This window comes from Xenia sp. Carnegie-2017, unplaced genomic scaffold (genome assembly GCF_021976095.1).
Source record: "Xenia sp. Carnegie-2017 unplaced genomic scaffold, XeniaSp_v1 HiC_scaffold_23, whole genome shotgun sequence".
Lineage (NCBI taxonomy): Eukaryota > Metazoa > Cnidaria > Anthozoa > Malacalcyonacea > Xeniidae > Xenia > Xenia sp. Carnegie-2017.
In genome coordinates this window covers 6,362,464-6,389,833 of record NW_025813486.1, presented here as the reverse complement: position 1 = coordinate 6,389,833, position 27,370 = coordinate 6,362,464, and the positions used below count along the sequence as shown (strand labels likewise).

At 33.6% G+C, this 27,370-nt stretch overlaps 2 protein-coding genes and 1 long non-coding RNA gene across 8 annotated transcripts; 1 reads left to right on the top strand and 2 right to left on the bottom strand.

The window, feature by feature from the left end:
* The first annotated feature begins 1,856 nt into the window (after positions 1-1,856).
* On the top strand, positions 1,857-26,905 carry LOC124449664 (serine/threonine-protein kinase/endoribonuclease IRE1-like). Of its 5 annotated transcripts, XM_047000614.1 has the most exons (9): positions 1,857-1,935; positions 9,695-9,815; positions 15,165-15,223; positions 15,904-16,026; positions 17,503-17,590; positions 21,669-22,378; positions 22,468-23,056; positions 25,760-26,457; positions 26,547-26,905. In XM_047000614.1, the coding sequence occupies exons 5-9, from the start codon at positions 17,515-17,517 to the stop codon at positions 26,616-26,618; spliced, it is 2,145 nt and encodes a 714-aa protein (XP_046856570.1). In that variant the 5' UTR covers positions 1,857-1,935; positions 9,695-9,815; positions 15,165-15,223; positions 15,904-16,026; positions 17,503-17,514; the 3' UTR covers positions 26,619-26,905. The 5 variants fall into 5 exon arrangements, with proteins under 5 accessions (XP_046856570.1, XP_046856571.1, XP_046856569.1 ...); XM_047000615.1 differs by lacking the exon at positions 9,695-9,815; XM_047000613.1 differs by lacking the exon at positions 9,695-9,815 and having other exon boundaries at positions 15,100-15,223.
* LOC124449687 lies at positions 3,492-7,595 on the bottom strand. Of its 2 annotated transcripts, XM_047000650.1 has the most exons (10): positions 7,474-7,595; positions 7,005-7,053; positions 6,855-6,896; positions 6,660-6,755; positions 6,122-6,205; positions 5,910-5,999; positions 5,522-5,729; positions 4,802-4,961; positions 4,432-4,538; positions 3,492-3,627 (listed from the first exon to the last, which is right to left on the bottom strand). In XM_047000650.1, the coding sequence occupies exons 1-7, from the start codon at positions 7,498-7,500 to the stop codon at positions 5,587-5,589; spliced, it is 531 nt and encodes a 176-aa protein (XP_046856606.1). In that variant the 5' UTR covers positions 7,501-7,595; the 3' UTR covers positions 3,492-3,627; positions 4,432-4,538; positions 4,802-4,961; positions 5,522-5,586. The 2 variants fall into 2 exon arrangements, with proteins under 2 accessions (XP_046856606.1, XP_046856607.1); XM_047000651.1 differs by lacking the exons at positions 3,492-3,627; positions 4,432-4,538; positions 4,802-4,961 and having other exon boundaries at positions 5,670-5,729; positions 5,896-5,999.
* Positions 14,441-15,373, bottom strand: LOC124449755. Its single transcript, XR_006949574.1, has 2 exons — positions 15,341-15,373; positions 14,441-14,697 (listed from the first exon to the last, which is right to left on the bottom strand). It is a non-coding gene; the product is annotated as an uncharacterized LOC124449755 (long non-coding RNA).
* Positions 26,906-27,370: the final 465 nt, after the last annotated feature.

Sequence of the window (27,370 nt, the reverse complement as noted above, 5' to 3'; positions counted from 1 at the left end):
AATTCTTAGTTTAACATGATGACCTTTTAGTTCTGAAGAAAATGACTCAAGGGCGAACAAAACCGCAAGAATTTCCAAATAATATATACGGCTGGAAGCCTCCAAGGGCATCCAGTTACCTCAAGCACATAAACCATTTATGGAGCAGCACCCCCTTGTCAAGGAGGCATCTGTTGTTAGGCAAATGCTAGGCTCATTGTGGATATAAAGTGCCAGTGAATAGGCCATAATAATGACTGCCACCATTGTAAATCATGTATGGCCTCTGAAGACAGGGTTACTGTCTCGTCAAATTAACCGCGGTTTAACTTAGGGGCATCACTTTTATCGCGATAATGCAACTGACCGTACATTACGCCCGGGAGACTCGAGGGTAGAGAACTCAAAACCCGTGCAACATCCCTTATTTTTGTGTGAGACGCTTATAGCAGCTCATGATAAATGCGTTTTATCTTCTCAGCTCGTTCTATAGTCACAGATAATTGCATAAGGACTGATTTGAATCGGAAACCAAAATATTTCTGTATTTTTTGGATAAAGCTCATTGAATAGGAATAGTGTCAAATTCAATTTTTTTCTCAAACTGTCTCTAAGATTTTCTTATCAGAGTTGAGTGTTTCCCATGCTCTTAAATTTGATATGCTGACAGCCTGATAGGTCTCAAAGCTTTTATTTAGATACGATTTTTAGCGTGGATACAAAAGAAGAATACTGGTTTTTCTATAAAATCTTAAAATTTTTTTAAAATTCAGTGTTTTCTACTTGCGATCATTCATTGTGTCCGATCGTTTCTTCCGGAATTGGTTCCTCTTCGACCGATGACGGGATGAAAAATGGCGCCATTGTCGTTTCTCCTGTTTTGAATGTTGCTGCCAAGTTGTGTTGGAATTAAGAACTTGTTGTCGCGTTGTTAATTTTGTTGCTTGTGCGAGTGTGATTAATTTTGGTTTGTAATTCATCTCCAAACAAGTATTTCGTAATGGAAACAGGCGATGCGCATAAAGTACTAAATTCTGGATGGAGATTGGGACGTATAGCGTCACATCGTCGTTTAGACAATTCAAAACTTACATGTCCCAGGATCGCTATGATAACAGCGTTCATACGAACAAGATTATCGATATTCAGTTCGCTGCATGTTGTTATTGCGAGCAACCAACAGTTCATTGGTGGTTTGTGTTGCTATATGACCGACATTCGTCATGGTTGATTAAATGGCACTCAATTGTAAATCTCGCCCTCTAGCTGGGTGGTCTAATTTCCCCCAAATTTTGGGGTTTACTTTGTAATATAGTGTGGAAAGGAACTTTTTGTAACTGATAACGCTGTGAAATCTACGCTCGAACTGATCTTGATATCGCGCGCTCTATCTCACATGACTTCCTAGTGACGTAAAACAGTGGCGAGATAGAATTTGCTTAATTTAACGTTTATATGGGATTTAGCATGGGCTTCTATGGTATGCAATGTTTAGGAAATAATATATATTAACATCGATATTAGATTCATTCTTTTCCTGTGGAAAGCGGGATGCTTTCACTGATGGTCAATGATGTATTGTCTAACATTTACACCGGATTATGTTACTGATATTTAATATGGAATTCGAGCTTTGCTCATATGAACTGTTAAGCATGCTTCCAAACAAAAATGAGCAGGAATATTCAGTTGATTAATCTATGATAAACCTTTCACCTTTTAACTCTCCTATACCGGTCACAAGCCCGTGACTTGTAGCGTATAAGGCTTTCTACTTTTGAGTAGACTTGTGTTATTATATATTAATTGAAATTGGATCACGCGCCATTTTATTCGGGACTCCCCTTAAAGCGTTAGGGTTTCCCCCAATTTTTTGTTCGTTTGTAAAGAGTCGAGCTTAACACGGCAACTTCAAGCTGTATGCAAGAACGAATATTTGTACTCCTAAATATCTACGTAAGTATTCAAAATTTTGTAATAATAGTCATGTAACGTTTGCGTAAGCGACGGGATTTTAATTGAGCGTTGTTCTCTCACAATTCATGTTGTATGTTTATGGAGAAACAAAATTTCTGTGACGTTGTTTGGATGTATATTGTCGCTATTCAATAGTCATGTTCGTGTTAATTTTTGGTGAATTTTTAACAATAATATAAAGTATGATTTGTAGTATGGTATTTTTGTAGCCTATAGATATAAATCCGCCCTGTCAGAAATATCAAACATTAATTAATTTAGCTTTATCTAAGCGTTGCATTCCCAACAAAAAGTTGAAATTTTAAAGGTCAAGCGCACATAAATATATGTTTCAGGTTTTAATACTTTCTTATTTTGATATTGCTTGCTCCCATTATAACGTCGCTCGAATGTGTTAACCAATACGTAGTTTGGATGTTGTATTTCGCTTGTTTCCAAAAATATGAAATGTGTTCTTTCAAAGACTTTTTTTTGTAAGATTTACCTTGTATTAGTTGCGATCGGCTGATAATCAACGGGGAAGTATGAAATGTTATTGAAAGAAACTAAATAGTTGTTACACATTCCAAAACCTTTGACAGGCTAACATGAAACATGTACACGTACTTTGCATACCTATTTCAAAGGAAAAATCCCATGTAGGCAGGTATCAGGTCACGTGCAGGTCAAAAATTTTGGAATTTTTTGCTAACAACTGTTGCATACGTTTTCCAATTTTTTGAGCTGCTATACTTTATACGCACCTATGTAAACACCCCATGTTTATAGTGTTGAGACATCCTTGCTTTTCCATTCTAGAGATCTTTCGTGTGCATATCCACAAATGCTTTGTATTATTTGTGTACAGCAACTCTTCTATTTTACTAATTTAAAAATTTCCATTATTCCATGACAGCGAAAGTGCTGACAAACCTATACATTTGCCTCACTTTTGCGTATTGTAAATATACGAGTTAGTTAAAAGTTAATTTCTGAATACAGCCATATTATACATAGGTATAATTGTGTATAATTATGTAAGATTTGTAGTCACATCAGATATAGTTATGAATTGAGTATGAAGAGTACAAAATCCGATGACATACAATAAGTAAATTGCTAACCGGTACGAGAGTTTGTATTTATGAACTTCATTTACATGAATTAAGCAATCTCAACTGTTTTTGAGTAAAATTACCATAACGATCAAAATGGCCTACGAAAAAGTACTGAAATGGAGACCCTCGGAAATATGGCGTTGACGTACGTATCTCCAACTTCCATAGACAAAAAAAATTTTCCTGAAGTGCTTACCCAGCTAGCAAAATCACGTTGTCTCAACGTTTTACCAACGTTCGTCGAACGTTCACTCAACGTCGAGGACCAACGTTGAGACAACATGATTTTGGGAACTCGTAGGAACGTGGTGGTGACGTTAGGATAAACGTTGGGATGTAACGTATTTTCAACCTAAACCCGAGGTTTATCCAACGTTTATCCGACATTCATTTAACATACAATTAACGATGCATTATTGGTGAAATCATAAAACATCCTTTCCAATGATACGAACTAAAGTTTAATTTCCATATAATCAACTTTTAATTCATCTATTTTGCAGTGCGTGTTTTAATATACATATTTACAAAAATCTGCTTATTAAGTCGATTCCAATAAGTTGCCTTTTCGGACCTGCAAGAAAATAACATATATGATTATTAGAAAATGGTAGTCTATATATCATTTTTATATGTCTTACCACCTACAACAACATTGACATATTTGTCTGTAAGAGATGCCATTTAAATGGAAAACTGAATCGTCTGCTGTGGATGGATCAAAGTATTTTTTACTTTTATTCACTTAAAAGCAATCAAATAAATCCACTTATATGAATGCCACTACGTACGTACGTCGGATATAAGAAATTATCTCGCGCTACAACGTCATCTCATACGCACGAGAAACAAAACAAGAGAACAAAACTTTAATCGTTACCGCACCTTTTTCACATTTAACCAACACTGTCTTTTTTATATAAATAATAAAACAATTATTGAATTGGGTTTTCACGTAATATAAGGAATTATCAAGGCATCGATGTGTCTATCTGCCTCAGCGTTGGTAGATTGAACAAACCTTGGCCTTTTAAGTCTTAATTCATATACTATTTCATTCAATAATTGTTTAATATCACGCTAAGCAAATCGTATATTATAAATCTAATCATGCAGTTTGAGTTAACAAAATTTAAAACTTGCACAAATCTAATACCTGCATTACAATGAACGTTTTTAAAGTACGCATTACGTATATGTGTTTTTTCCACTTTGCTTTTTCTCAACTTACACAGACAAGAAAATACAAATCTGTTAACTATGAGATTACGGAGTAAATTAAGTTCAGTTCTCCCTGTCTAAGTTGAGAAAATCAAACAAAGAAAAAATGACATCTATATACTTTACCAAGCAATCTATGATGATAATGACAAAATACCTTAAATCTAGAACCACCTTGCTTGCCTGGAGCATATTTTAAAAATTCGGCAATTTGCTCTGCAACGTTGGCCTCGCTGCATCTTTTATGAGCTTTGAGGCAGGCTTCTAACAAGTGAAACGAAACAGATAAGACATACTTTAAATAAATTGCATAGATAAAACACTAAATCATTTTCGTAAGCTGAATGATAAACAATTCATTATAGTGACACATGCAAAACAGTTTAATGTATTAGCTTTTGAAACTTGCAACAATATTCCTTATGACAAGGAGCAAAATAAATGGCTGTTTTTCCAATTCATCAACGAGAAAAAAGAGACAAAACATGGTACTGCTACCGCAATCATTATCGTCTAATTGTGCTTACTTGTTATAACTTTGCAGAGGGCAAGGTGCTGAAATGGTCGCTTCGACTTTCTGCCTTGTAAACTATATTGGAACCATAGATTATTTGTTCCTAGCTTTGTCATAATTCTTCTAACACTGTTTGTACAGGTGTTTGCGCACAGTGCTACCAAAAACTGCAGCTAGTAAAGAGAGTAAAAGATAAATTATATGGAAAAGTTCAATTTAGACATACATAGATAATCATTTTGATCTCGAATTGCAAGACAAAACCATCCAAAGTGAATGCTGAGAGCTTTTAGAAAAACCAGTTTCTTCGTTAAAATTTTTTAGCACAAATAAAACGACACACTCCTAAGAGCCGTTTGAAGTAGCTTAACGTATTTAAATCAATAAGAACACGACAATTCTCTCACAAAAAATACGATGCTAGATTCATATAGTTTAATCAGATAATCTGACCCCTAAACGTCACGAAAATCGTCATTAAAATTACGTTTCGGACTTTGACAAACGTGCATATTTTCAAACAGAAATGGTAGAAAAAAAGTCAATATTATGTTACGTAGCTAATTGCAAATGAAACAATCGTTTTCACGTTTCCAAACCGATAAAGGGGAAGAGCTATGCCTTCCTTGGTCACATTTTTTTACGTAACTTTTGAAAGAGTCATGCATAAAAAATAGGCAGTGCCAATAAATATTATTAAATACGTATGGGTGGTTAACTTTCCAAAACTTACCAACTTTCTTCTGGACTTTTTTTCATCAAGACTAGAGGATAGCTCCTCAAGTTCTTAAACCGAATCTAAGGATTAGGTACAACATCTTCCAAAATTTTGTGCTCGTCTACACCTTTCGTAACGCTTAACAGAGCACGCAATCTTGACAACGCTTCTTCTTGCTTATCAATTAATGTTTCCAGTTTGGTGAGAACTGATCTTTGGAAGACTACAAGATAGATCAGAAAATAATAGAATAATTTTGTATAATCTACGAAATATCTTAAAAATATAAAACCTTACAACATGCTAACAAGAAAATTCAAATAAAACTCGCATCAAGTTGCTAATTGAATACGCATACATAATAACAACGCTATTCAAAAACTATATACTGTAGAAAAAGAACCATTAACGTTTGGTTGAGAACGTCTTCCTGCAGGTGTTATGTTCATAAAACTTGTCAAAGGCGTTTCGTGCAATGAAAGGTCATGCGCATCTGCAAAGTAATCACATGTTGCAGTTAGTTGTGAAGAAAAAAAAATTTCAAACGACACGAAATGAACGTAAAGGAATACGTAACAACAAGACATGCAATAATGAATTGTAAGAAAAGCTTGCCTAAGACACCACTGTTTCGTTGAGAATGTCTTTCTCTTGTTGTGTTAGTTGTAGGAATTCCTTGTGAAGAGACGTTGGTTGTATCTACAGAGAAGACACGTACTGGGTTTAACATATATCTTTATTGAACGACAGAACGTCATTTAAATTAAGGCACTGCAAGTTTCAAAAGTCAGAAACAGATAGGTGACTAAAATAAAAATCTCGAGGAAGTTTCAATTAGTAGTTTGATAGCAAACGCTGAGAATTAGATTTGAACGAATGTATTTTGATTAAATCGTGGTGAATACAACTGCAATTTTAACTATTACTAACATTTTTTCAACTAATTACAACAATATTTTAAAGGATCAACGCCTACAGCACCTGTAGAACGTACATAAGCCCTATGATGCAGCGATGGACGTAGAAAAACAGTAAATTTACAATACGAATGTTCAAGTTATTTAAAAAGAATCAATCAAAATTTTTTCAACATTTCAGTCGACATATTATATAAAAGTTGCTGATTAGTCAGTTCTGATCACAGAAAACTTACCACTACGCTGAGATGGTGTCCTTCTAGTAGACAGGGAGGTTATTGCATGATCCTTTGTGTTTAGGATTTCTGGTGCTAGTTCACCATCATATAAATTTAGATCAACATTATATTAGTATGAAAAGAGAAATTTTATACATGCATGTTTCTGTAAAAAATTGTCCACTTGTACAAGGACTATAATAGCGCTTATACCTTTTTCTGCAAGGGAGATCAGCTCGCTGTACTCCGGCAAATCTAAAAAGCAAAATCACTCATTAGATTTAAATGCAACGTAGCAATATGTGAAAACTGCACTCCTTTGAATAAAGCAATGACCTATTGCATTGCGACTACAGTACTTACTTCTAGAATTTGTTGATAAGATTTCATTGACGGCTGAAAGAAATTTTGCCTGTGTACAAAAGAAACTGTCTGAATTCTGTAGCTTTCCACCTGTCAACCTCCATTAAACTCCTAGGTTTTCGCACAAATGTAGAGGGGATAAATGGTTTAAGCTCCACCAATTTTTTACTAACAGCCTCTACATGCAACAGACATTTTAGCAGCGCAATTTCCCCTCATCCAAACCATAATCAATTTACGCAATGACACAGTTAATGCATGTAGTTAATTGGAAATTGTTTTACCATATCAACAGGCAAGTGACAGAAAGGGCTTACAAAGCGATTATGTTCTTCTTGTATCTGCTTTCTAAAGGAAATATTAGTGCGCAATTCCATATTAATATTTTGAGAGTAAGTCACTCGACCAAGCCACTTCCCTTTTTGTGTACACTTGTCACAACCAAAATAAGCAGTACAAAATTTTGTACCTTTAACAAGTGCTCTTGCAGGAGCATCACAAACAATGCCCCTTACTGTAACAGTCAGAACCTTTTCCCCATCTTGGACTACCCTCTCTAGAATACCCTTCAAATCTTCTATAAACTCATCCTAAAACTCGAATTTTTTTGGCTTGGAGTCACCACATGTCAGGACAGGGGTCTCCAAACTACGGCCCGCGGGCCAGATGCGGCCCGTTGGGCCTCTCAATACGGCCCGCAGAGACACTGAAGAAAAAATATTATTACACAAAATTAACTTTATGCAGAAAGTTCACGTTATGACGCAAGCCAACTACTAAGAGTGGCTTTTTTGTCCCAACGTCAATTTTTGTCCCAACTTCAACAAACAAATGAATTTCTGAGGGAAGAATTTAAAGAAAGAGAACCGAAAGAGAACTATCAAAATTTGAGTCATTTTACTGCAGGACAGCTATCTATGTTTGGCATCACATACCTGTGTAAAAAAACTTTTTCTAGAATGAAGTATATGAAAAACAGTTATAGAACAAACATGTGAGATGAAAATCTGAGGGCTCCTCTAATGCTTGGGACGTCAAACCTAAAGCTAGACTTTTTTACAATTTTGTCATCAAAAAGCTAATTTCACCACTCACATTGAGAAAACTGAACAGACTAATTGTGATTTTGTTATGATATTACTCTTGGTTGAAATTTAACCTTTAATGTTTAATTTTTGAATAAATACTTTCTTAAATAATGAAACTTGTGTTATGTACTTCGTTTTATTAAAATACTCGTTCTTCGATCAGCGGTATACGGTTCGTCGGCCCTCAAAATGCTGAATGAAAATTTCATGTGGCCCTCTGGCTGTAACGTTTGGAGACCCCTGTGTTAGGACAATAGGAAACAGTACAACAGGTTTGATATTAAAAATGGCACACAACACTGGCCATACATTTTTTGCAGAACTTTTAAACAAAGGAAGTCCATCAACATTTAAAGAGATTTCAAGATGATAAATGTTCTTAACTGTTTCACAAGGATGCTTATGAAAATGCTTTAACAATTGTTCACCAAAAGAAAAGTACACATCCATGCCAGATTTTTTCTGAATGGGAATACATCTTGATGTATGGAACAAAGTGCGAGCACAACTAGGCAAATTTGGATGACCATTATCCTTATTAAAAGCTAGCAAGCCATCAACAGCATTTTGCTTAATTGGGTACTCATTCACCCAATCAACTAACCCATCTTGAAAAGAAACATTTAAACTATCATCTTCAAAATCAGAAGAATCAGAAAAATGCCTTTCCCCAATATCTGCATTCACATGTACTAAAAAATCAGCTTTTCCATGGCAAAAAGAAACATCTAAAATATCAACTTCACCAGAAACAGCACGGTCATTTTCCCCAATATCACAATCATTAAAGCCAACTTTTAAAGAGAAAGAACTTTGTTTAGGACTTGCAATGGTTCAAGTTGATTTTTGTAAAGGTTGTGAATGTTCATGGTCATTGTTAAAAATATTATTGAACAGATTACTACAGCCATATCCTAATGTTACAACCCATTCCCCCTAAGTGCTGGTGATCACGACATTTAGCAAAATGTTTTAATCAAAAAATGATAATTCTCATTCACAGGTCATGGTAATTTATATGTCTCCTCAACCATTTGTAACTTATTCTCTTCTTTACATGTATGTATCATACCTAATGTATCACATAACCCCATGTTAAAAAATATTAATCATCACCACTTATTAGTCAGTCAGTTAATATAATTCCAGATATGCTAAAACGTGATATTTACGTACGATTTCAGATATAAAACAGAATTTTGACAATGAAATTCATACGATTATACATCGGGAATTCAATGATCACAAAAAATTGTAATCATTAAATTTGATAAGTAATTTTTGAACTATAAACATCAGTCGCGTGAATGATTTGACATACCCTAGATCCGCCCCTGCATGTTATGACAATAACAACCATACGTACTGATGAATACCATATCCAAATGCTATAGCAAGGTGTAGTGATAATATTATCTTTATAAAATAAAAATAGAAATGAAAACTAAGAATAAACTAAGCTTAGTAAATTTGTTTGTTCCTACACCAATATACCCGGACTCATAAAGTTACGGCAAAAGTAACATACGACAATCTCTAGATTATAAAGAATGATAAAATAAAGGTACTTACCACAATTTTAAGCATTGAAACATATTTTAGATCATAACTGCCTCTAAACTTGGAAAGCAAGCTGTGCATTATCTTGTCTTGACAACTATTTGGCAAATTCTATTCTTGCACGAGCGATTTTCAAAGGAACACGAACGCCGATATTTTACAGGTATCGAAATAATTTTGATGTCAAATTGATTTAAATAACTTTATTTATCCATGACAGATATTTGAGATAAGTAATACTTTGCGAAATGCCATTAAATATTCGAAAATCTTTGTTTGTAAACGTTATCCGCCAAACATTTCTATAGTAATTTGTATCTCTAGTGGGTAACCGGAAGTGCATTTTGCATATATAATTAGGCTTCACATTTAAAAACAAAAGCATAGAATAGAGAATATATAGAAGGGCAACTCTCGTCGGTAACCTTTGATGTAAGCGTGGCGCGCAGTTTGTTTCGCGCATACCGGAAATGTGACGGCCGCCATTACTCTGGCCAGTAAAGTGTACAACATTTACTATGAAAATATATGGCGTGGAAGCCGTAAAGTGGGTTAAAATGTAGATTTTTTGAGCTGTTGGCTGTTTTTGGCATCTTTTTGAAAGAAATTGAAATAAAAAGGCAAGTATTTTGTATATATCATGTAACAAATGCATTTATTTAATATATTTATAGCGAAATTCAGTCGGAAAGCTTGAACAGGTTCTGAGGTTCACAAGTCCTCAGGACTTAAATGAACTTCGATGTATTACATGTTACATGTTAAATATATTATTGTGATATCAAAAGCTTTTGTTTTCAATTTAGTTTTATAAAGGACAAAAAATTATATGCAAAAACCCCTCAAAGGTGTGTGACTTTAATGTACTTTCCGTCTTTCTTTTTAGTTGTTGCGAATATGCGGTTCGCAAATTTTATGGCGTAATAAATGCGCATTCTTACAAAAAGTTTCTGCAAGAACTCAAATGGGAATTCTGTACACAGTGGCGTAGCTAGCGGTCCCGCTACTCCCGCCCGGCGGGAGTAGAAATTTCCCAAAAAAATAATAAATATTCTATTTGGACATAAGATATACATTATTTCACGAACAATTTGTAATATTATGTTTTATTCGTTCATATTTACGCTTTTATTAGGTGGTCGTAATCGTAATACAGCAAAATCTCAAGATTTGTTATAAAGTAAATGGTTTGAACCCGGGAGTATCGTTATATGTTTGTAAATGATGATCGTCCAGGTTAATAAAGTCCTGAGAAGGACTGTTTTTGATGTTGTTGACTGACGTTTCGACAACCTTAGCGGTAGTCATCTTCAGAGTCAAATGAGGAGTAAACGTCAGGTTAGCCGTATTTGTTGTCTGGTTCTTACGTCATTGTATTGTGTGTACAGGAAATGTGCAGGAAATGTGTATTGTCATTGTGGATTAGTGTGAAGTGAAATATTTTATTTTTAGTTGTGATGTGTGATTTAGGTGTGACGTTTTTAGTTGTAGTGTGTGGGTGTCAATTGTGTATTGTCATTGTGAATTAGTTTGAAGTGTAATGTTTTTAGTTGATCGTTTGTCTGTATTGTGAATAAGTCGTTTGTAAGGTGCCGGTAATTGCTGTGATCTGTTCAGGGGGGGGTGTGTTCCAAGTTGGTATACCAACTTTCTAATGTAAGCCGTTGTCTATAGTCAGTACTGTAAGTGATGCATTTTGCCGAGTCCCAGTCAATGTTGTGCTTTGTGATTCGGTGATGTTCGGCAATGTGATTAGTTTTGTCTTGTTTCTTAGTAGCTCGTTTGTGCTCAGTAAGTCTTATGTTTAAGTTCCTGCCAGTTTCCCCGATATAGGAGGCGTGGCAGTCGGAGCAGTTTATTTTGTAAACTGCACCTTGTCGTTCGTTGGGTTGTTCTTTGTCCTTTATGTTCGTTAGTACTTGTCGTAATGTTGTGATTGGTTTATGTGCGACACGTATGTTGTATGGTCGTAAGATACGCGAGATAGTCTCAGACGTACCTTTGATGTAAGGTATCGTTGCTGTCGTCACTGAGTTGTTCGTTTCGTTGGGTTCGTTGGGTTTGTGAGTGTTGCGTTTGATAAAGTCAGAGTTATAGTTGTTTTTGTCAAAAACACGTTTGAGATAGTTGTTTTCGTTTTGTAGAGCGTCCGGTGAATCACATATGATTTGTGCACGTCTTGTTAATGTTCTGATTGTGGTGGCCTACATCACACAAAGCCACCACAATCAGAACATTAACAAGACGTGCACAATTTCAAGCAGTTTATTGTGTCACTTCGCACAGATCAAGCTTTCACTGAGTTTTACCAAACTGCACTAGAAAAAGTAGGCCCACCAGCAACCAGATACAATTACAAGCAGCTTTATTTTGAGATTATTGATTCCATTAAAGGCATGTTAAGTGAACGATTTCAAGATATTAATCAGTTCGAGTTTTTAGACCTTGTAAATCCTAAACTATTTACTACATGGAAGGGCATAGTTCCACAGGAGAAGATCAATCTTCTCAAAGATAAGTATAGTCCTCTTTTTGACATCCAAACTTTGGAGAGTCAACTTTCCTTCATTTACAACGACAAGGACTTTCACAAAGAGTGCAGTAATGAGGTTCTTAAATACATCTTCAAATTTAATCTCCAGTCGAGTTTAGGTCAAGTGGTAAATTTGTTAAAATTGAATGGTGTGTTGGCAGTGGCAAGTGCTTCAGTAGAGAGGTCGTTTTCTTGCTTAAAAGGGTAAAAGCTATTTAAGAAATAGAATGGGTCAAGGTCGGCTTAGCTCTTTGTGTAGAATATCTATTCACAAAGATATCATTGAAAAGAAAGAGGAATCAGAGGTGTTGCATAACGAGGTGGTTGAAAATTTGTAGAAAAACCAGGAGGCTGGCCTTTCTTTATAAATGATGAGTATAGTATGTGTTTTGATATTTGTTCGTATAATACATGGTACTTCATTGAGAAAATTAAGCATAACTTTAAAGAATAAAGCCATCCCTGTCTACTTGCCCCAATCTAAACAAGTTTAAACTAACAAGTAGAATGCTAAGAAAAATCTCTCTCTATGCACTTTAGAAGTGTCGTATACTATATTATTTTTGTGCTAATACAAATTTCTTCTGTTTATGCAGGGCAGTGATGAGTAAATTATGTTTTAGGGGACAATTGTCTCCTGCGTAACGTTTCTCTGAGCCACCTTTAGTACCTTTTAACTAGTTGCAGTTTCAACGATTGCCACATTAAGAATGCAGCTAACAAAAATGGGTTTTTATAAATTATTGTACAACAAATAATTCGCCCTCGAAATCGCAGGAAATGCTGTTTCCAAGGCTCTGGATTTCAAAATTTTCCGGGGAGCATGCCCCCGGACCCCCCTAGTGGGGTCGCGCCTCCGGCGCGAGATGGATTGGCGGGAGTGACTATTTTTCCTAGCTACGCCACTGTCTGTACAGCAATCAAATTCCTTTGGTATGGACTTGACGGTGTCTAATATACTTCGACCAACACCTTCGCTCTTTGTGTAGACAGAAAACGTCTTAATAAATGTGTCTTCAAGTTTGGTGATGTATTCCAGATAAGGAGAAGATGGTGATTGTAGTTCTCCTAAATCAGATTTCTTTTCATTCAATGCTTTAAAGTGGCAGAAGAACTTTCTGCTATCATCCAGTTCAGTAGATAAAAAAGAGCATTGGTGCATTTCAGACAAGAGTGGAGTTTGAAACTCTTCATTAGAAGAAAACTAGACACATATGCAATGGCATCCAACATACTAAAACTACATAACACAAGACACTTGCAACATAATCCTCACTTGAGAACTGAATGCCAAAATAACAACTAGAAAAAAATATCAGAAAATCAATCATAACTATTGGTAATAAATTTAAAAGGGCACAAATCACAGCAAGGCAAAATTTATATATAAGGCAAACAGAGTGTATACCTCACTAAAACTACATTTGGTATTAAAAATGCCCAACTATTAACATATTAACATTTCACTCATGCTTAAAATGATAAACAAACCCTCCATGGTTTGAAACTGAATGTTGCAAATTATTATCAGTTATAATTCACACACAAGCATTATGAATCATCATTGGATTACTTGGTTAGCTGGTTGATTAACTTGATTTATAGTTTAGCAAGTTGGCAAGTTGCAACCTGAAATATTACAGCGTTGGTACAAGTAAAACTCTGACAAGTTTGTGTTTTAAATAATACATTTATAATAACACCTCAAAAGTTTGAAATTTATAATTCAGAATGGACGAAAACGCAAGAGATTTTACTTCTGGACTTCTATTCACCTAACATACTGACAACTCTATAGCAGTAAAATAAACACCCTACATTGAAACATGTAATTTTTACCAATAAAAAGCCTTTACGGACTTGCCAGCAATTAAATAATGGTCTCTCACCTTATTTCTTTCACGTTTTGTCATAAAATTCCATGATCTTCCAAAACAGTTTGCGTTTTAGGCGATTATTATCCCAAAATCGCACTTTTCCAATATTATTTTATAGTACGCCAGCGTCAAGTTACTGGCCAGAGTAATGGCGGACCTAACGCATGCGCACAGAAAATATGCACGCGTTTCACCTGCGAGTTGCCCTTCTATATATTCTCTATTCTATGACAAAAGCTCAAAATAATTCGCGATTTCGCTGCCAAGCAAGAAAACCGATGTAGTGTTCATCGCAGAAAAATAGCTTACATGATACTTGTAATCTTGAGATATCTGAGTATAATATTGTTTATGAAAACAGAGCTTTTGGACCATATGGAGGTGGTGTATATGTCTATATATAAAAAAATCTATTCAGTTTACAGTTCTTGACTAATTTAGTTCGACCACGTTTGAGGATTTTTGGGTTAAAATTATGCCAATCAACTAATTATAAACTAATTAGTTAATTCAATTACAGCAATGGACATTTTTATATTCTTGGTGTGAAGTCGTTTTGATTTGTGCTTTTAATAGACTTAACTTTTGCCATCTTACGGATCAATTCTGATTACCAGAAACAGCTTGAAATATACCTAAATGATACAACAAAACATCGGACATGATCTCAACAAATCTTTATAGTTTCTACAATAAGAATTCTATATCAACTTTCCTTCATTTAATTTATCAGAATATAATGTAATGTTATCTAATCAAGGCGTGAGATTTACTTTTCCCAACATTTAAGCCAACGAACGCCTAATTTGTCTTATTCAACTTAAACAAGCAAATGAAACAAAAGTTCCACAGTCTGATATTGTAAATTTTTATGTGTAAGACCAACTCCTCATTATGAAGCTAAGGTTTTTTTTAACAAACTCACAAAATACCAAGGAAACGGTAATAAAATTCAAACATGTTAATAAAAACAATAAAAATCATAAGGCCGTATCTTTGCTTTACATAACAATAAACTTTTAATGTTTTAAATTCAGTTGCACAAAATAATTTGCCACGTATCAACTCAAAGGACGCAACCATTTGACGCTTATCTTTTCAGAACGTTAAGTGATTTGAAAGATCGAATGTTCAAAGTTTGGAGCCATCAACTAGTAAAAGGTTTGTAAGACTAAAGATAAAGAATTATTGTGTGTGTTAACGATCTGTAAATGAGATCTTAATGAAAAATTGCTCGTCATATTTAATTGATAAATTTTTAATAAATGTTGGTCACACCCAAGTACTATAAAATATACATCATAGATACCCGTAACACTTTGCAATCCTGTAATTGTACACAAATCAAACCAAGTTACAAATAAAAACATTAACTGCTTACCAAAAATCACTGCCATTCATCTAAAATATGGCGTGTTTATCTTGATGTGTTTAATTATAATTTAATTTATGTTTGTAAAAAGTATTTTTGCCTTTTACCAACGTTATTATTTTGGAAATGTAGCTTCTTTTAAATGTTTATCAATAAACCATTTATACTAAAGATTTCAACAAGCACAATTTAGACGTTCATGACATATGATTGTGCAATGATATTGTGTTATTCAACAGGCAAGAGTACCACTAGTATAAAATTAAAAGTGACATATCGAGCTGTAGTGTTTTACCAATCGCTATCAAAGTACCTTGAAAATGGTATAATGTAATATAATTTACACTTCTCATTTCCATTGATGAATTCGGTCCAGATTAAATTCAAACATGCTAATAAAAACAATAAAAATCATAAGGCCGTATCTTTGCTTTTACATAACAATTATCTTTTAATGTTTTGAATTCAGTTGCCCAAAATAATTTGCCACGTATCAACTCAAAGGACGAAGCCATTTGACGCTTAACTTATCAGAACGTCAAGATATCTGAAATAACGAATGTTCAAAGCTTCAACCGTCGACCAGTAAAAGGTTTGTAAGACGAAAGATAAAGAATTATTGTGTGTGTTAACGATGTATAAATGAGATCTTAAATAAAAGTTGTTCGTCAAATATAATTAATACAATTTTAATAAATATTAGTCTCAACCTAGTACTATAAATATACATCATAGGTACCCGTAGCAACTTGTGATCCTGTTGTTGTATACCAATTAAACAAAGTTACAATTACAAACAATTTGCTTACCAAAAAATCACTGTCATCTAATGTAAGGCGTGTTTATCATGATGTGCTTGCTTGCTAAGGAATTCAAATTGCTTGTTAGCATGCAATTATATTTATCTTTGGGTCCGGACGGTATATTTATAAAATATGTTTATTTCATTATACTTGTGATAGTATGAAATGACATTTATGAACCAGGAAGAAAATTTAGTTTGAAATTGCAAATAGACTCATGCATGCCATCGTTGAATATTTTAAATATTTAGTCCTTTTTTTTAAACATTTAGTCGTTTTGTGACGTTGCAATTATCTTTCGTCGAGCTGTTAACGCTAAGGTGATACATGCGAATTCATAGCATTAAATAAAAAAAACTGAAAAACTTTGATTTCTGATTTGTAAAAACAGAGCTTTTGGACCACATGGTTTTATACAGCAGAAATTGTAATATAATTCCGCTATGTTTGAGGCTCTTCTGTTTAAAATTAGACCGATTAACTAATTATAAACTAGTTATTCAATTCAATTACAGCAATGAACATTTTTGTATTCTGGGTGTGGAATCGTTTTGACTTGTGATTTTGATAAACTCAACTTTTGCCACCTTACGAACCAATTCAGATTACCAGAAACAGCTTGTAGTTAAATATACCTAAAAGATACAACCAAACATTAAACTTGATGCTAACAACTCTTTATAAATTCTACAAGAATAATTTAGACAATACAAATATTTTCTGAAAACTTTAACTTTAATACGCTCAAATCATACGTACAAGGTTTTATACACAGCTCACAATAAGCAGAAGTTTTTATTAACTTCAGGTCAGCTTGCTTCTTATCGCATCAGATATGTTTGGATAAATGAGTAAAATTATAATTCATCAATTTTTGTTGCTCTCCTTTTCGTCCAAAATGCACATTTACTATCGAAATTCATTGTACATTGGTGAAATTGGAGCAACTCTTATGCATTTGATTGTTTTAGTTTAACTCATCCCTAAATGTACTGACTTTATGCCCTTCAAAGAATTGCAGTTGAAACTGGGGATAAACAGTGACGAAAATGATGTATAGATGGTTAAAAACCTGATTTTGAAGGTCTATAAGAGTTGGTGCATGCTCATTTTTATATAACAAATCATTGAATGTGATTTACGTGAAACGGCTTTTTACTATATTGCATAAGCTGCAAAAATTTTCACAAGGTCTTAATTTGACGTTTGACAAGTAATATTCTAATATTTATTTTTGCTTCATTTACCATTTTTTGATTTGACAGATCTTGCATGAAATGGAAGCAACTTCTTCAAGACTTTATCAAGAAACAAGTGAAGCCAGTAGTAAACGTCGCAGCCCTAATATTGACGGCAAGTAAAACTCATGCCTTGTTACTCACAAATCATAAGTAATTCAATGCAAACCTTGGGTAAAGTATTCAACGTAAGCAAAATGACGAGTGTCTAAGTGGTATGACAAAACACAACATATTGATGTATAGGTAAAGGTAAAGTAGTGTATGTTAGTAGAGGGCAGAGGGAGGTGTCAGAGAGTGATGTGTACAGAGGAAAACCAAGGCGATGCACTGAAAGACGACAAGTGGAACCTTTATGCTTTGATGTGTTGTTGCCTATTTTCTCGAGATAATTTATGGCAAAGCAACAGAAAGAGAAACATGTAATCATTTACTGTTGAAATTTTACGCTTGTGTGCGAGGAAGTCATATATTCTGCATTTTTATGAGAAATATATATGGCTATATGACGAATGGCTTTTAAACATTGGAACTAAAAAAAATGCACGATTTGAGAAATAAAGTATTTGCATTTGTCGCTTGTTATAGAAGCAATGTTTCCACACTACAAAGACATTTTGTTTCATATTATATACAATTTACGCATAGTTTTCAAATTTGAAAATGACTTGGAGCAATGAGCATACATCACAACAGAGTTTAGACAATAATGTCAATATTGAAATATCGAATTTTAAACTGTTTTTGTACGAAATGTATGCAATGGCATAAGTATGAAATTTTACCATAGTTTCTGAGTAGCAGCAAGTTTAAAAACATTTAAAAAGATGATTTTTATAAGCAAACATGTTTCTACATTAACAAAATGCCATCTTCAGTACGATTAGTGTTAAGAAATATGATACAGTATAGGAAGATGCGATATGAATAAATTTTTCACATTGAATGGGAATGTGATATAGTTAAAAAGCGTTTTAATTGTTTTATCTTGAAAGTCGGTAGCTTCCATTGCATCTATCGATCTATTGTACATCCTCTAGTTTTGAATCTAACTCCTTTCGAACAACTTTATTCTTAATTCAGACGACTGACACTTAAATTACGTGGTCTCGACTCTGCTCCGAAAATTGATGTAAAAAACTACAATTTTCTGTATGTCGTCTCAACTTGATCACAAATTGATCGATGTGTAGCATCATTTACATATAAACAAATCTAAAAATCCTATCTGTTATTTTATGATTACAAATAAACTGCACTGCAATCCACTAATTACAATTAAGAAATATCTCAAAGTGTCTTTACAATCTATATTACATGGTTTTTATGGGTTTGATTGGAATTCACCACTTTCGCCACGTATATTTTCGTATGTCACGTGATACAAACTGTACACATTGCGTACATTGTCAAAGCTCTATCATACATTGTTATATAGCGTGGACTGTTTTTGCTAGAAAAATTTCAGGTATTCTTTTAGCAATTTTATGATACAAATATTTTTTTTAATTTTGTTATAAAAGGCAGTGGTTCTGTTAGTTATATAGTTGCTAGCTTCTATAGTCAATCATAATCGACTTTAGAATATGTGAATACTGAATAGTGTGGATGGAAAAGATCGTTAAAACGTTATGTGCTTTGTGTATTTTTTAACAAAGATTCTCGCCATACGAAGTTGATGAAAAATAATGAAACTGGTAGCAAAGTAAAATTTTTAAAGGTTCGTGCACAATAAAGTGAAATTTTGCACCATATTCAACTTTATGTCTGATTGAATGTTTAAATTAGCTACGCCGTCACATAGCTAACCCAATTCTTTTTATGTGACCCAAGATCATTAACTAGAGGCAACATTCATCATTTACCTAGTGAATGTTACTTCTAAGAGACTTAAAAAGATAGTTGTGTTACTAAACTGCCCTAAGAACACATCAATACTCGAAAATTTCTGAAGTCAAAACAGTCATTGCCGTATGAAAATATATGATAGAGCTGTGAACATTATAGGGAATATACAGTAGGTCCATATCCTGTGCAACTTGCTGCTGTATATCTAATTAGATTATTGGCTGCTGTTAGCCATTTTGTTATTCCTGTTGGTCAAAAAAAGCAATTGACTGGCTGCCACTATGGTAATCACATGCGTAATGAGATATGCGTTGCACGAAAAAATTCTTGGAGTGTCTCTACTGTATATTCACTACCATGTGTCTGTGACTATGTACGCAATGTTCACAGTTTCTAGGTACCACGTGACATGCAAAATATTACTCATGTTTTCTAAGCAGAACTTCCTTGTAATTTGCAGTAAGATTGTCTTAAAAGTTGTTGACATTGCTCCATAGAAATAAGGAATGAATATTATTCACAGAATGCATGTATGTATGTAAATGAAAAGGACACAAGAAGAGCATGTTTCAAGAATAAGAGGTAGACGTAGAGTAGAGTATGGCCCTGTTTACATGAGACTGGAACGAAGTCAAACCGCGGTACCAGCTTGTGTCGGTCATAATATTATTTATAGTAAATGTTTACCTGGGATCGTTACGAAAATAACTCAGAGCAGTCTGAAGTCGTACCTCCTGCTGAACGGATCCGACTAAGTTCAGAACGGTATGAATTGAAAAACCGGCATCAATGTAAAATCAAATTAATGTTCAGACCGGTCTGAAATGGCATCAACGCATGCGCACAAAAGCAAATTAAAATTAGCCTGCAAAGGAGGCATTACGCGAATGAGGATTTTTCGTGATTTCGTGCCGGTACCATGTAAACATGCAAAAAATTCTGATTTTCATTTAAGTTTAACTTCGTTGCAGTCTCATGTAAACAGGGCTTACGTAGATTGGATGGAGGCAATTATAAGTTATGTACACAGTAAGAAGCGTAGAGAAAAATCAAAAAATAGGAGGTGTATGAATACATTGAAGGAAGACAAGGGGAACCTCTACTTGTTTATCATTATGAATGACGAAGTCTTAGCTTTAGTTAGCAAAGTGCTCATATTTTGGCAATTTACTTACAAACGCTATCTATTCGTACGGTTTGGGTTATTGTAAAATAACCATAGGCCAAACGTTTCTATGCAACGGAGAAGAGGGATCATGCTCTAGAATGTAGAGGAATGAGTAATGAGGTTACACGAAGTAGAAGTTTAGGTTGATGTAGAGTGATGTGGATGGGGTGGAGAAAAAGTCCTTTGTGTTAAATGACAAAATAATTTCAAGTAATATGAAAAGAAAGGTGTACAAAACAGTAAAAATCCATCATTGTTGTATGGTTTTGAGATAGTGGCAATGGGAATAAGACAGATGGCAGAGCATGGAGGTTGGACAAGTAAAGACCTCTTTAATCTGTCATTTCATTAAAAGTTTAGTAGCAAAGATTAAAGACTTTATCTAAAAGGCAAAAGAGTGAAAAAATCTTTTGTTGAAACAAAGCCGTTTTGTTATATCTTCCACTATAAAATATAAACTTTAGCATAAGAAATAGCTACATGCTTCAAAAACTTTAATTTTTCTACACTAAAAATCATTTTGTAAGCATTGCGTTGTTTAAACGAAAGTGCTATATGAAATTAAAAACAACATTTTTTCTGTATCGCTTGCCTTTAATCTTAACAGATATATGTTTGCATGATTGATTAATTTTTTACAACTTTAATGATTGGTGCTTAAGATATTACAAAAATTTAAAGTCGTTATCCAAATTTTAATTGTAATTGAGTAAATTTGAGGTACCTATTCTTATGAATTTGATTAGTTTTGTTGCACTCACCTCTGAATGTAATACTTTTATGTCATTTGAAGAATGGCAGTTGCAAGAGTGGGAATACATGGGTCATTCAGTTCAGCATAGAAGTCTATTGTCAGAATTGTGTTATCCCGGAGCAGACATTAACAATTGTCTTTCTTCTCTGTCATCATAATTATTTCACCTCCTACTACTTTACTTCAACGTCTTATGATAAATTAGTGATTATTGTAATTAAGTTTTAGGTATAATCTTAACAGATTTCGATTTCATCATTAAGTAGTTTATGATTATTTGATGGTTGATGAAAACTTAATTTTGCAAAATTAATATTCTGTATTCTAATCCTTCGGGAATTAAAGAAATTTGTGCTACCTTTTTTCGTTTATTGTTTTTGTGTCACTCACTTCATGAAATTAATACTTTTATGCCATTTTCAGAAAAACAGTTTCCGAAGTGGAAATGCTCTGACAAATCAACAAAGCACAAAAACCTGTTGCTAAAGTTGATAGAATATGGACGTAATCCCAATGTGAAGCTTGAAAATGTGGGCGATGTACGTGTAATTTTCTCAGACGAGTTTTGCATCGGCAAAGGAAATAATGAAACCCGTGTTTATCTTGGACTGACAAATGATGGCCACGGTAAAGCAGTGAAACGAATGCGTATAGATAACTACCTCCAGCCTGCACAGCATGAAAAGAAAATTTTAAATGAATTCAATGCAAAAAAGTCGAAATATGTTGTGAATTATTCTTTCCTAGAGGAAAAGATTGGAACAGAGTATGTATATTTGATATTAGACTTATGTGAAGAATCATTGGAGAGTTTCGTAGAATCTTCTACTTTGGAAGATCTTCAAAAAGCTCTTCCCGAAATTCTCAGACAAATTTTGCAAGGATTAGCTGATCTTCATAGTGGCGAAAATCCTATTATTCATCGGGACTTAAAGCCCAGCAATGTTCTCCGAGACACACAAGGCAACTTTCTGATAGCTGACTTTGGCATTAGTCGAATATTGAAGAATGATTCTTCGACATATGAAAGCAGTCCTAACAAAGGAACGGAGTATTGGATAGCTCCAGAATCATATTGCGAAAATGATGATTCTGTTGATAAAGCGCGTTACAAAAGAAGGTCTGATGTATATGTAAGTGAAGGAATGTAAACATTTGTAAGTTGTAAAGAAACTCAATGTTGTGAAATTGCATTTTGATGTAACGCTTTTTATTATTTTAGAATGCAGGGATGGTAGCTTATTATGTTGCAACAAAAGGGAAACATCCTTTTGGAAATAAACGGCATAGATTGGACAATATGTTAAGTGGAAAACCTGTTGGCTTGGATGAAATCAAGGATGAAACATTAAAAGACCTTCTGTCGTGGATGTTGAAACTACAACCAGAAGAAAGACCATCTGCCAACGAAGTCTTGAAACATCCATTTCTTATGTCGAATGACGAGAAATTTCACTTTTTATGTAAAGTTGGTGACATACAGTCGATTAAAACAAATGATCCCCAATCTAATATCGTCCAACAATTGAATATTGAATCTTCAAATTGGAAAAGTCAAATGGATAACGATGTTTATGAATATTTGGTAAATGGAAGAGAGTATAAATCTTCATGGGCAGAATGCTTAAAGCTCATTCGAAATATTGACCAGCATTGGAACGATCCACCACGACCTCTACCACAACCAGAACCATTTTATAAGATTGATGATTACAGGGCGTATTTTCTTAAAACGTTCCCCAGTCTTCCTGTTCGTTTACATGCAGCTGTCAGGTCAAATGAAGAATTGAAAAACAAACCAAAACTTAAGGGTAAGCATACTATCTTGAATTTTCCCATTTTTTATTACACTTAAATTATGTGATCGTTGTACGAAAGCAATTTGATTACATAATATTTTTACGCAATATTGACATCATTTCTTTGTTCATCAGTCTTTATTTACTTAAATTCAAAGAGAAAAAATATGAGAAAAATATTCATTACTACCATAAATATATAGTGTAAAAATTTTCAAGATTGTAAAAATTAGCCAAGTTGACGATGTGAATTCTCAAAGTTCCACAGTAAAAAGAAGGCTATTTACAATTTTCATTATGACAAATGTAGCATTAAATTTCACATTTATTAAACGATCTTCTAAATTCTAAATTTACAGAAAATTACAAGTTTTTTGAGCCCTCTCCTTGCTAAGTATACTGAAGATTACCACTTCAGTGTGAACATCATTCAAAAGTCCACAAAATCATTTTCTAGTTTAGAATTGAATTTTGAAAGTTGCATAGAGCATAAGTTTCTGTATCATTTTTTTCCACTAGAAAATTTCCCAAAATAGATAAGCAAATAACGTTACTAATCGCAAAACATTAAAACAACGACTTTATTCATTGATTTTAATAAATTACTCCCACTAATCTTAAAACAAGTAAATATAATTATTTGGAATATATTAGAAGAGCAAGTGAATCCAAAAATCTCATTTATGATTCAAACTGTGTCTTAATTGATGATTGTAAACTGGCTTGATGACCTCTATTTAAAAGTGCACGTGAATCAGACCAAGCCACTTACGACTTAAACCACAAGATTGAGCAAGAATAACACTACGGCTGAAATATCGCTTACAGAATTCAACGTCTGTATCATGTTTTCTCAGATATTGTAGCACGGACCACTGTATAGAGGTCCATAATTCAAATAGACAAATAGATCAATAAATTGACAGGCAGATGGATAGATACAAAATTGATATGAAAATTTGTATTTGCAAGCATGTAAATGATTTGTTTAATTGCTGTCTTTAAATCTATTTATAAGAGAGCTACAAAGGAGCGTTGTATTGTGCGTCAAACTTTTTCAAATTTTTGAAAGGTGATTGTGTTGGCGAAAGATAATTAAAATGTTCTGCTTAGTACATAAAATGCATCCATATACAAAAAAGATGTTACAACATTTGAAGTCTGATTTTCGATCATTTGGTTGCATCGTTCTTGTTGCTTATCTTTTCAATTTCATAAGTTTCTAAAACAGACAAGAATTTTATCAAAAGGACTAAAAATTATGATGAGGATTCAAATCGCTTACTTTTTTCGTGGAGTGAAAAATTTATTGTATTTTATGATTCCTTTTCTCCCTGGGCAAAAATTTCCTCAAAATGGAAATTTTCTCGATAACGAAAACCCTGACACAATAGACACATGACAGACAAATTGCTTCTTGCAAATAAATCATCATATGCTTAATAAAATAATTGAAAACTGCAAATAACCATTTTCAATTCGGCGAAGGGAAAACAATACTAGCAATCGTTTTGAAGAACGCAAATACTATGGGGAACCATAAAAGTAATTTACCATGGTATTTGCCATCTTCAAAACGATTTTCAGATTTGTCACCACAGTAAAATCTCTATTTTAATACTAACAATGTTCCACGGAAAAAAGAAAAAGCATGAGGTAGAGTTTGAATTTGCAGAAATGTAGATAACGAGGTTCACTTTGCCAATGAATAAGAGAAACAGTACGTGTCAGATAATATAGAGTTAAAGCATAAAATGCCTATGAAACGAAAATTTAGCAACCATTACTTTCATTGAACAGACATTTTAATATGATGATGGACTTTCTTTACTAGTTTATGCATATCACTTTTCATTTTCGATATATTGAAGTTTTTATTATGTCTGATTTATCTGATATCACACAGGATAATGAGAACAAGATGTATTAGATAAATTAGCTGATACATTATTTTAACATGGCGGAGTTTCTTTCTTTGTGATGTGTTAATGATATAAAATACTGCGTACCATTATCAACCTAAAGTTGTTAGGAAAATAAAGGGTATTTGAAACATAGCAGGGACTCATTTTGCATGCAATATGATGTCACAAGTTAGATAAAATGCTAATTGCAAGGACTTCAGTATTTTTATAATGAAAAAAGTCATGCAGAAAAGGTTTCAGAAAGCACTCTGTCATTTCAAAAGTTCTGATCAATATAGACATAATTTAACTAGGAAAATTTTTGCTTCATTGGCACTTTAAGATGTTCAAACCAGGATTGAGAGAATAATTGTAGAGATTCAACTTCAATGCTAATGTTTGGCAACAAATATGAGATAGTCTATCTAAAAGACGAGTGTCAAGAATAGAAAGAAAAATTGAATGAAGCTATTTTGTGAATCTTTTGGTATAAGAAAATTTTTTAGACTCTAAAAAATATATGCTCTCTAAATTTTAATTTGATATTTTCAAAAAACGCAAGGTTACTCCTTAACAAAAATTCATTAAATTACTGCAGAGAGAAGTTTTTTGTGATTAATTGTTTGGTATAAGCTAACCTCGAATGCTACCAGTTAAAAAATTTATGATATGTCTCATAATTGTTAATACGTTCTTAAAATCGTAATAATTGTTAATACGTATCAGTATCCTTTCCTAATTGGGGAAGTTTAAGCTATTTTGTTATATTTATTTTGTTTCTTTAACCCTTGAATGTAATATTTTTATCTAGAAGAGTGGAAATACATTGAGGAATCAACGAAACATAGAGAATTGCTTTTAAAGTTGATTGAATATGGACGCAATCCCAGTGTTGAGGTTAAAGTGGTGGGCAATGTGCGTGTAATATTCTCAGAAGAATTTTGCATTGGTGAAGGAAGTGATACAACCCTTGTTTTTCTTGGACTGGGTAAGGATGGTTACGGTAAAGCAGTGAAACAAATACATCGACATCAATTTATCCAGCTTGCACATCACGAAAAGAAAATTTTAAATGAATTCAATGCAAAGAAGTCGAAATATGTTGTGAATTATTTCTACTTAGAAGAAGAGACTGGAACAGAATATGTTTATTTGATATTAGACTTATGTGAAGAATCATTGGAGAGTTTTGTTAAGTCTTCTACTTTGCATGATCTTCAACAAGCTCTTCCTGATATTCTTAGACAAATTTTAAAAGGATTAGCTGATCTTCATAGCGGCCCAAATTGTATTCTACATCGGGATTTGAAGCCTTCCAATGTTCTGCGAGACTCAAAAAGCAAATTTCTGATAGCTGACTTTGGCATAAGTCAAATAATGAAGAATTACCCTTCAACATATAAAAGCAGTACTTCCTTAAGAATTGCACATTGGATAGCTCCTGAATCTTATTGCGAAGATGGTGATTCAGTAAATAAAGCCCGTTACAGTAGAAGGTCTGATGTATATGTAAGTGTAGGAATGTAAATATTTGTAAGTTGTAGAGAAACTCAATGTTGTGAAATTGCATTTTGATCTAACGCTTTTTATTATTTTAGAATGCAGGGATGGTAGCTTATTATGTTGCAACAAAAGGAAACATCCTTTTGGAACTAAACTATATAGACTGATCAACATGTTAAATGGAAACCCTGTTGGTTTGGATGAAATCGAGGATGAAACACTAAAGGACCTTCTGTCGTGGATGTTAAATCTAAAACCTGAAGACAGACCATATTCTAACGAAGCATTAAAACACCCGTTTCTCATGTCAGATGATGAGAAGTTTCAAATGTTATGTAAAGTTGGGAACCTTCAACAGATTAAGACAAATGATCCCCAGTCAAGTGTCGTTCAAAAATTGAATAGCGAATCCGTATATTGGAAAAGTCAAATGGATTGGAATGTCTATGATTATTTTCGCGTACGAGAAAATGGAAAAATCAATAAAGTCCGTTATAAATCTTCATGGCCAGAATGCTTAAGATTCATTCGAAATATTGACCAGCATTGGAACGATCGACCACGACCTCTACCACAACCAGAACCATTTTATAAGATTGGCGATTACAGGGCGTATTTTCTCCGAACATTTCCTAATCTCCCTGTTTGGGTACATGCTGCTGTCAGGTCAAATGAAGAATTGAAAAACAAACCAGAACTCAAGAAATTTTTTAATTTTAATGAAAGCGAATTACATTAATAAACAATTCAGATACAACAGAACCTGTTGGGGGTAAAAATGTAGCAATTAAGAAATCATTGATACTGTAGAGATCTCATTTTATAGATATAAAGAAAAACAGATTCCACGACGTATTTAGATGATATTTTACCACATTTCTGCTGAATCTATAGCTTGTGGTATTCATTGATACATTTT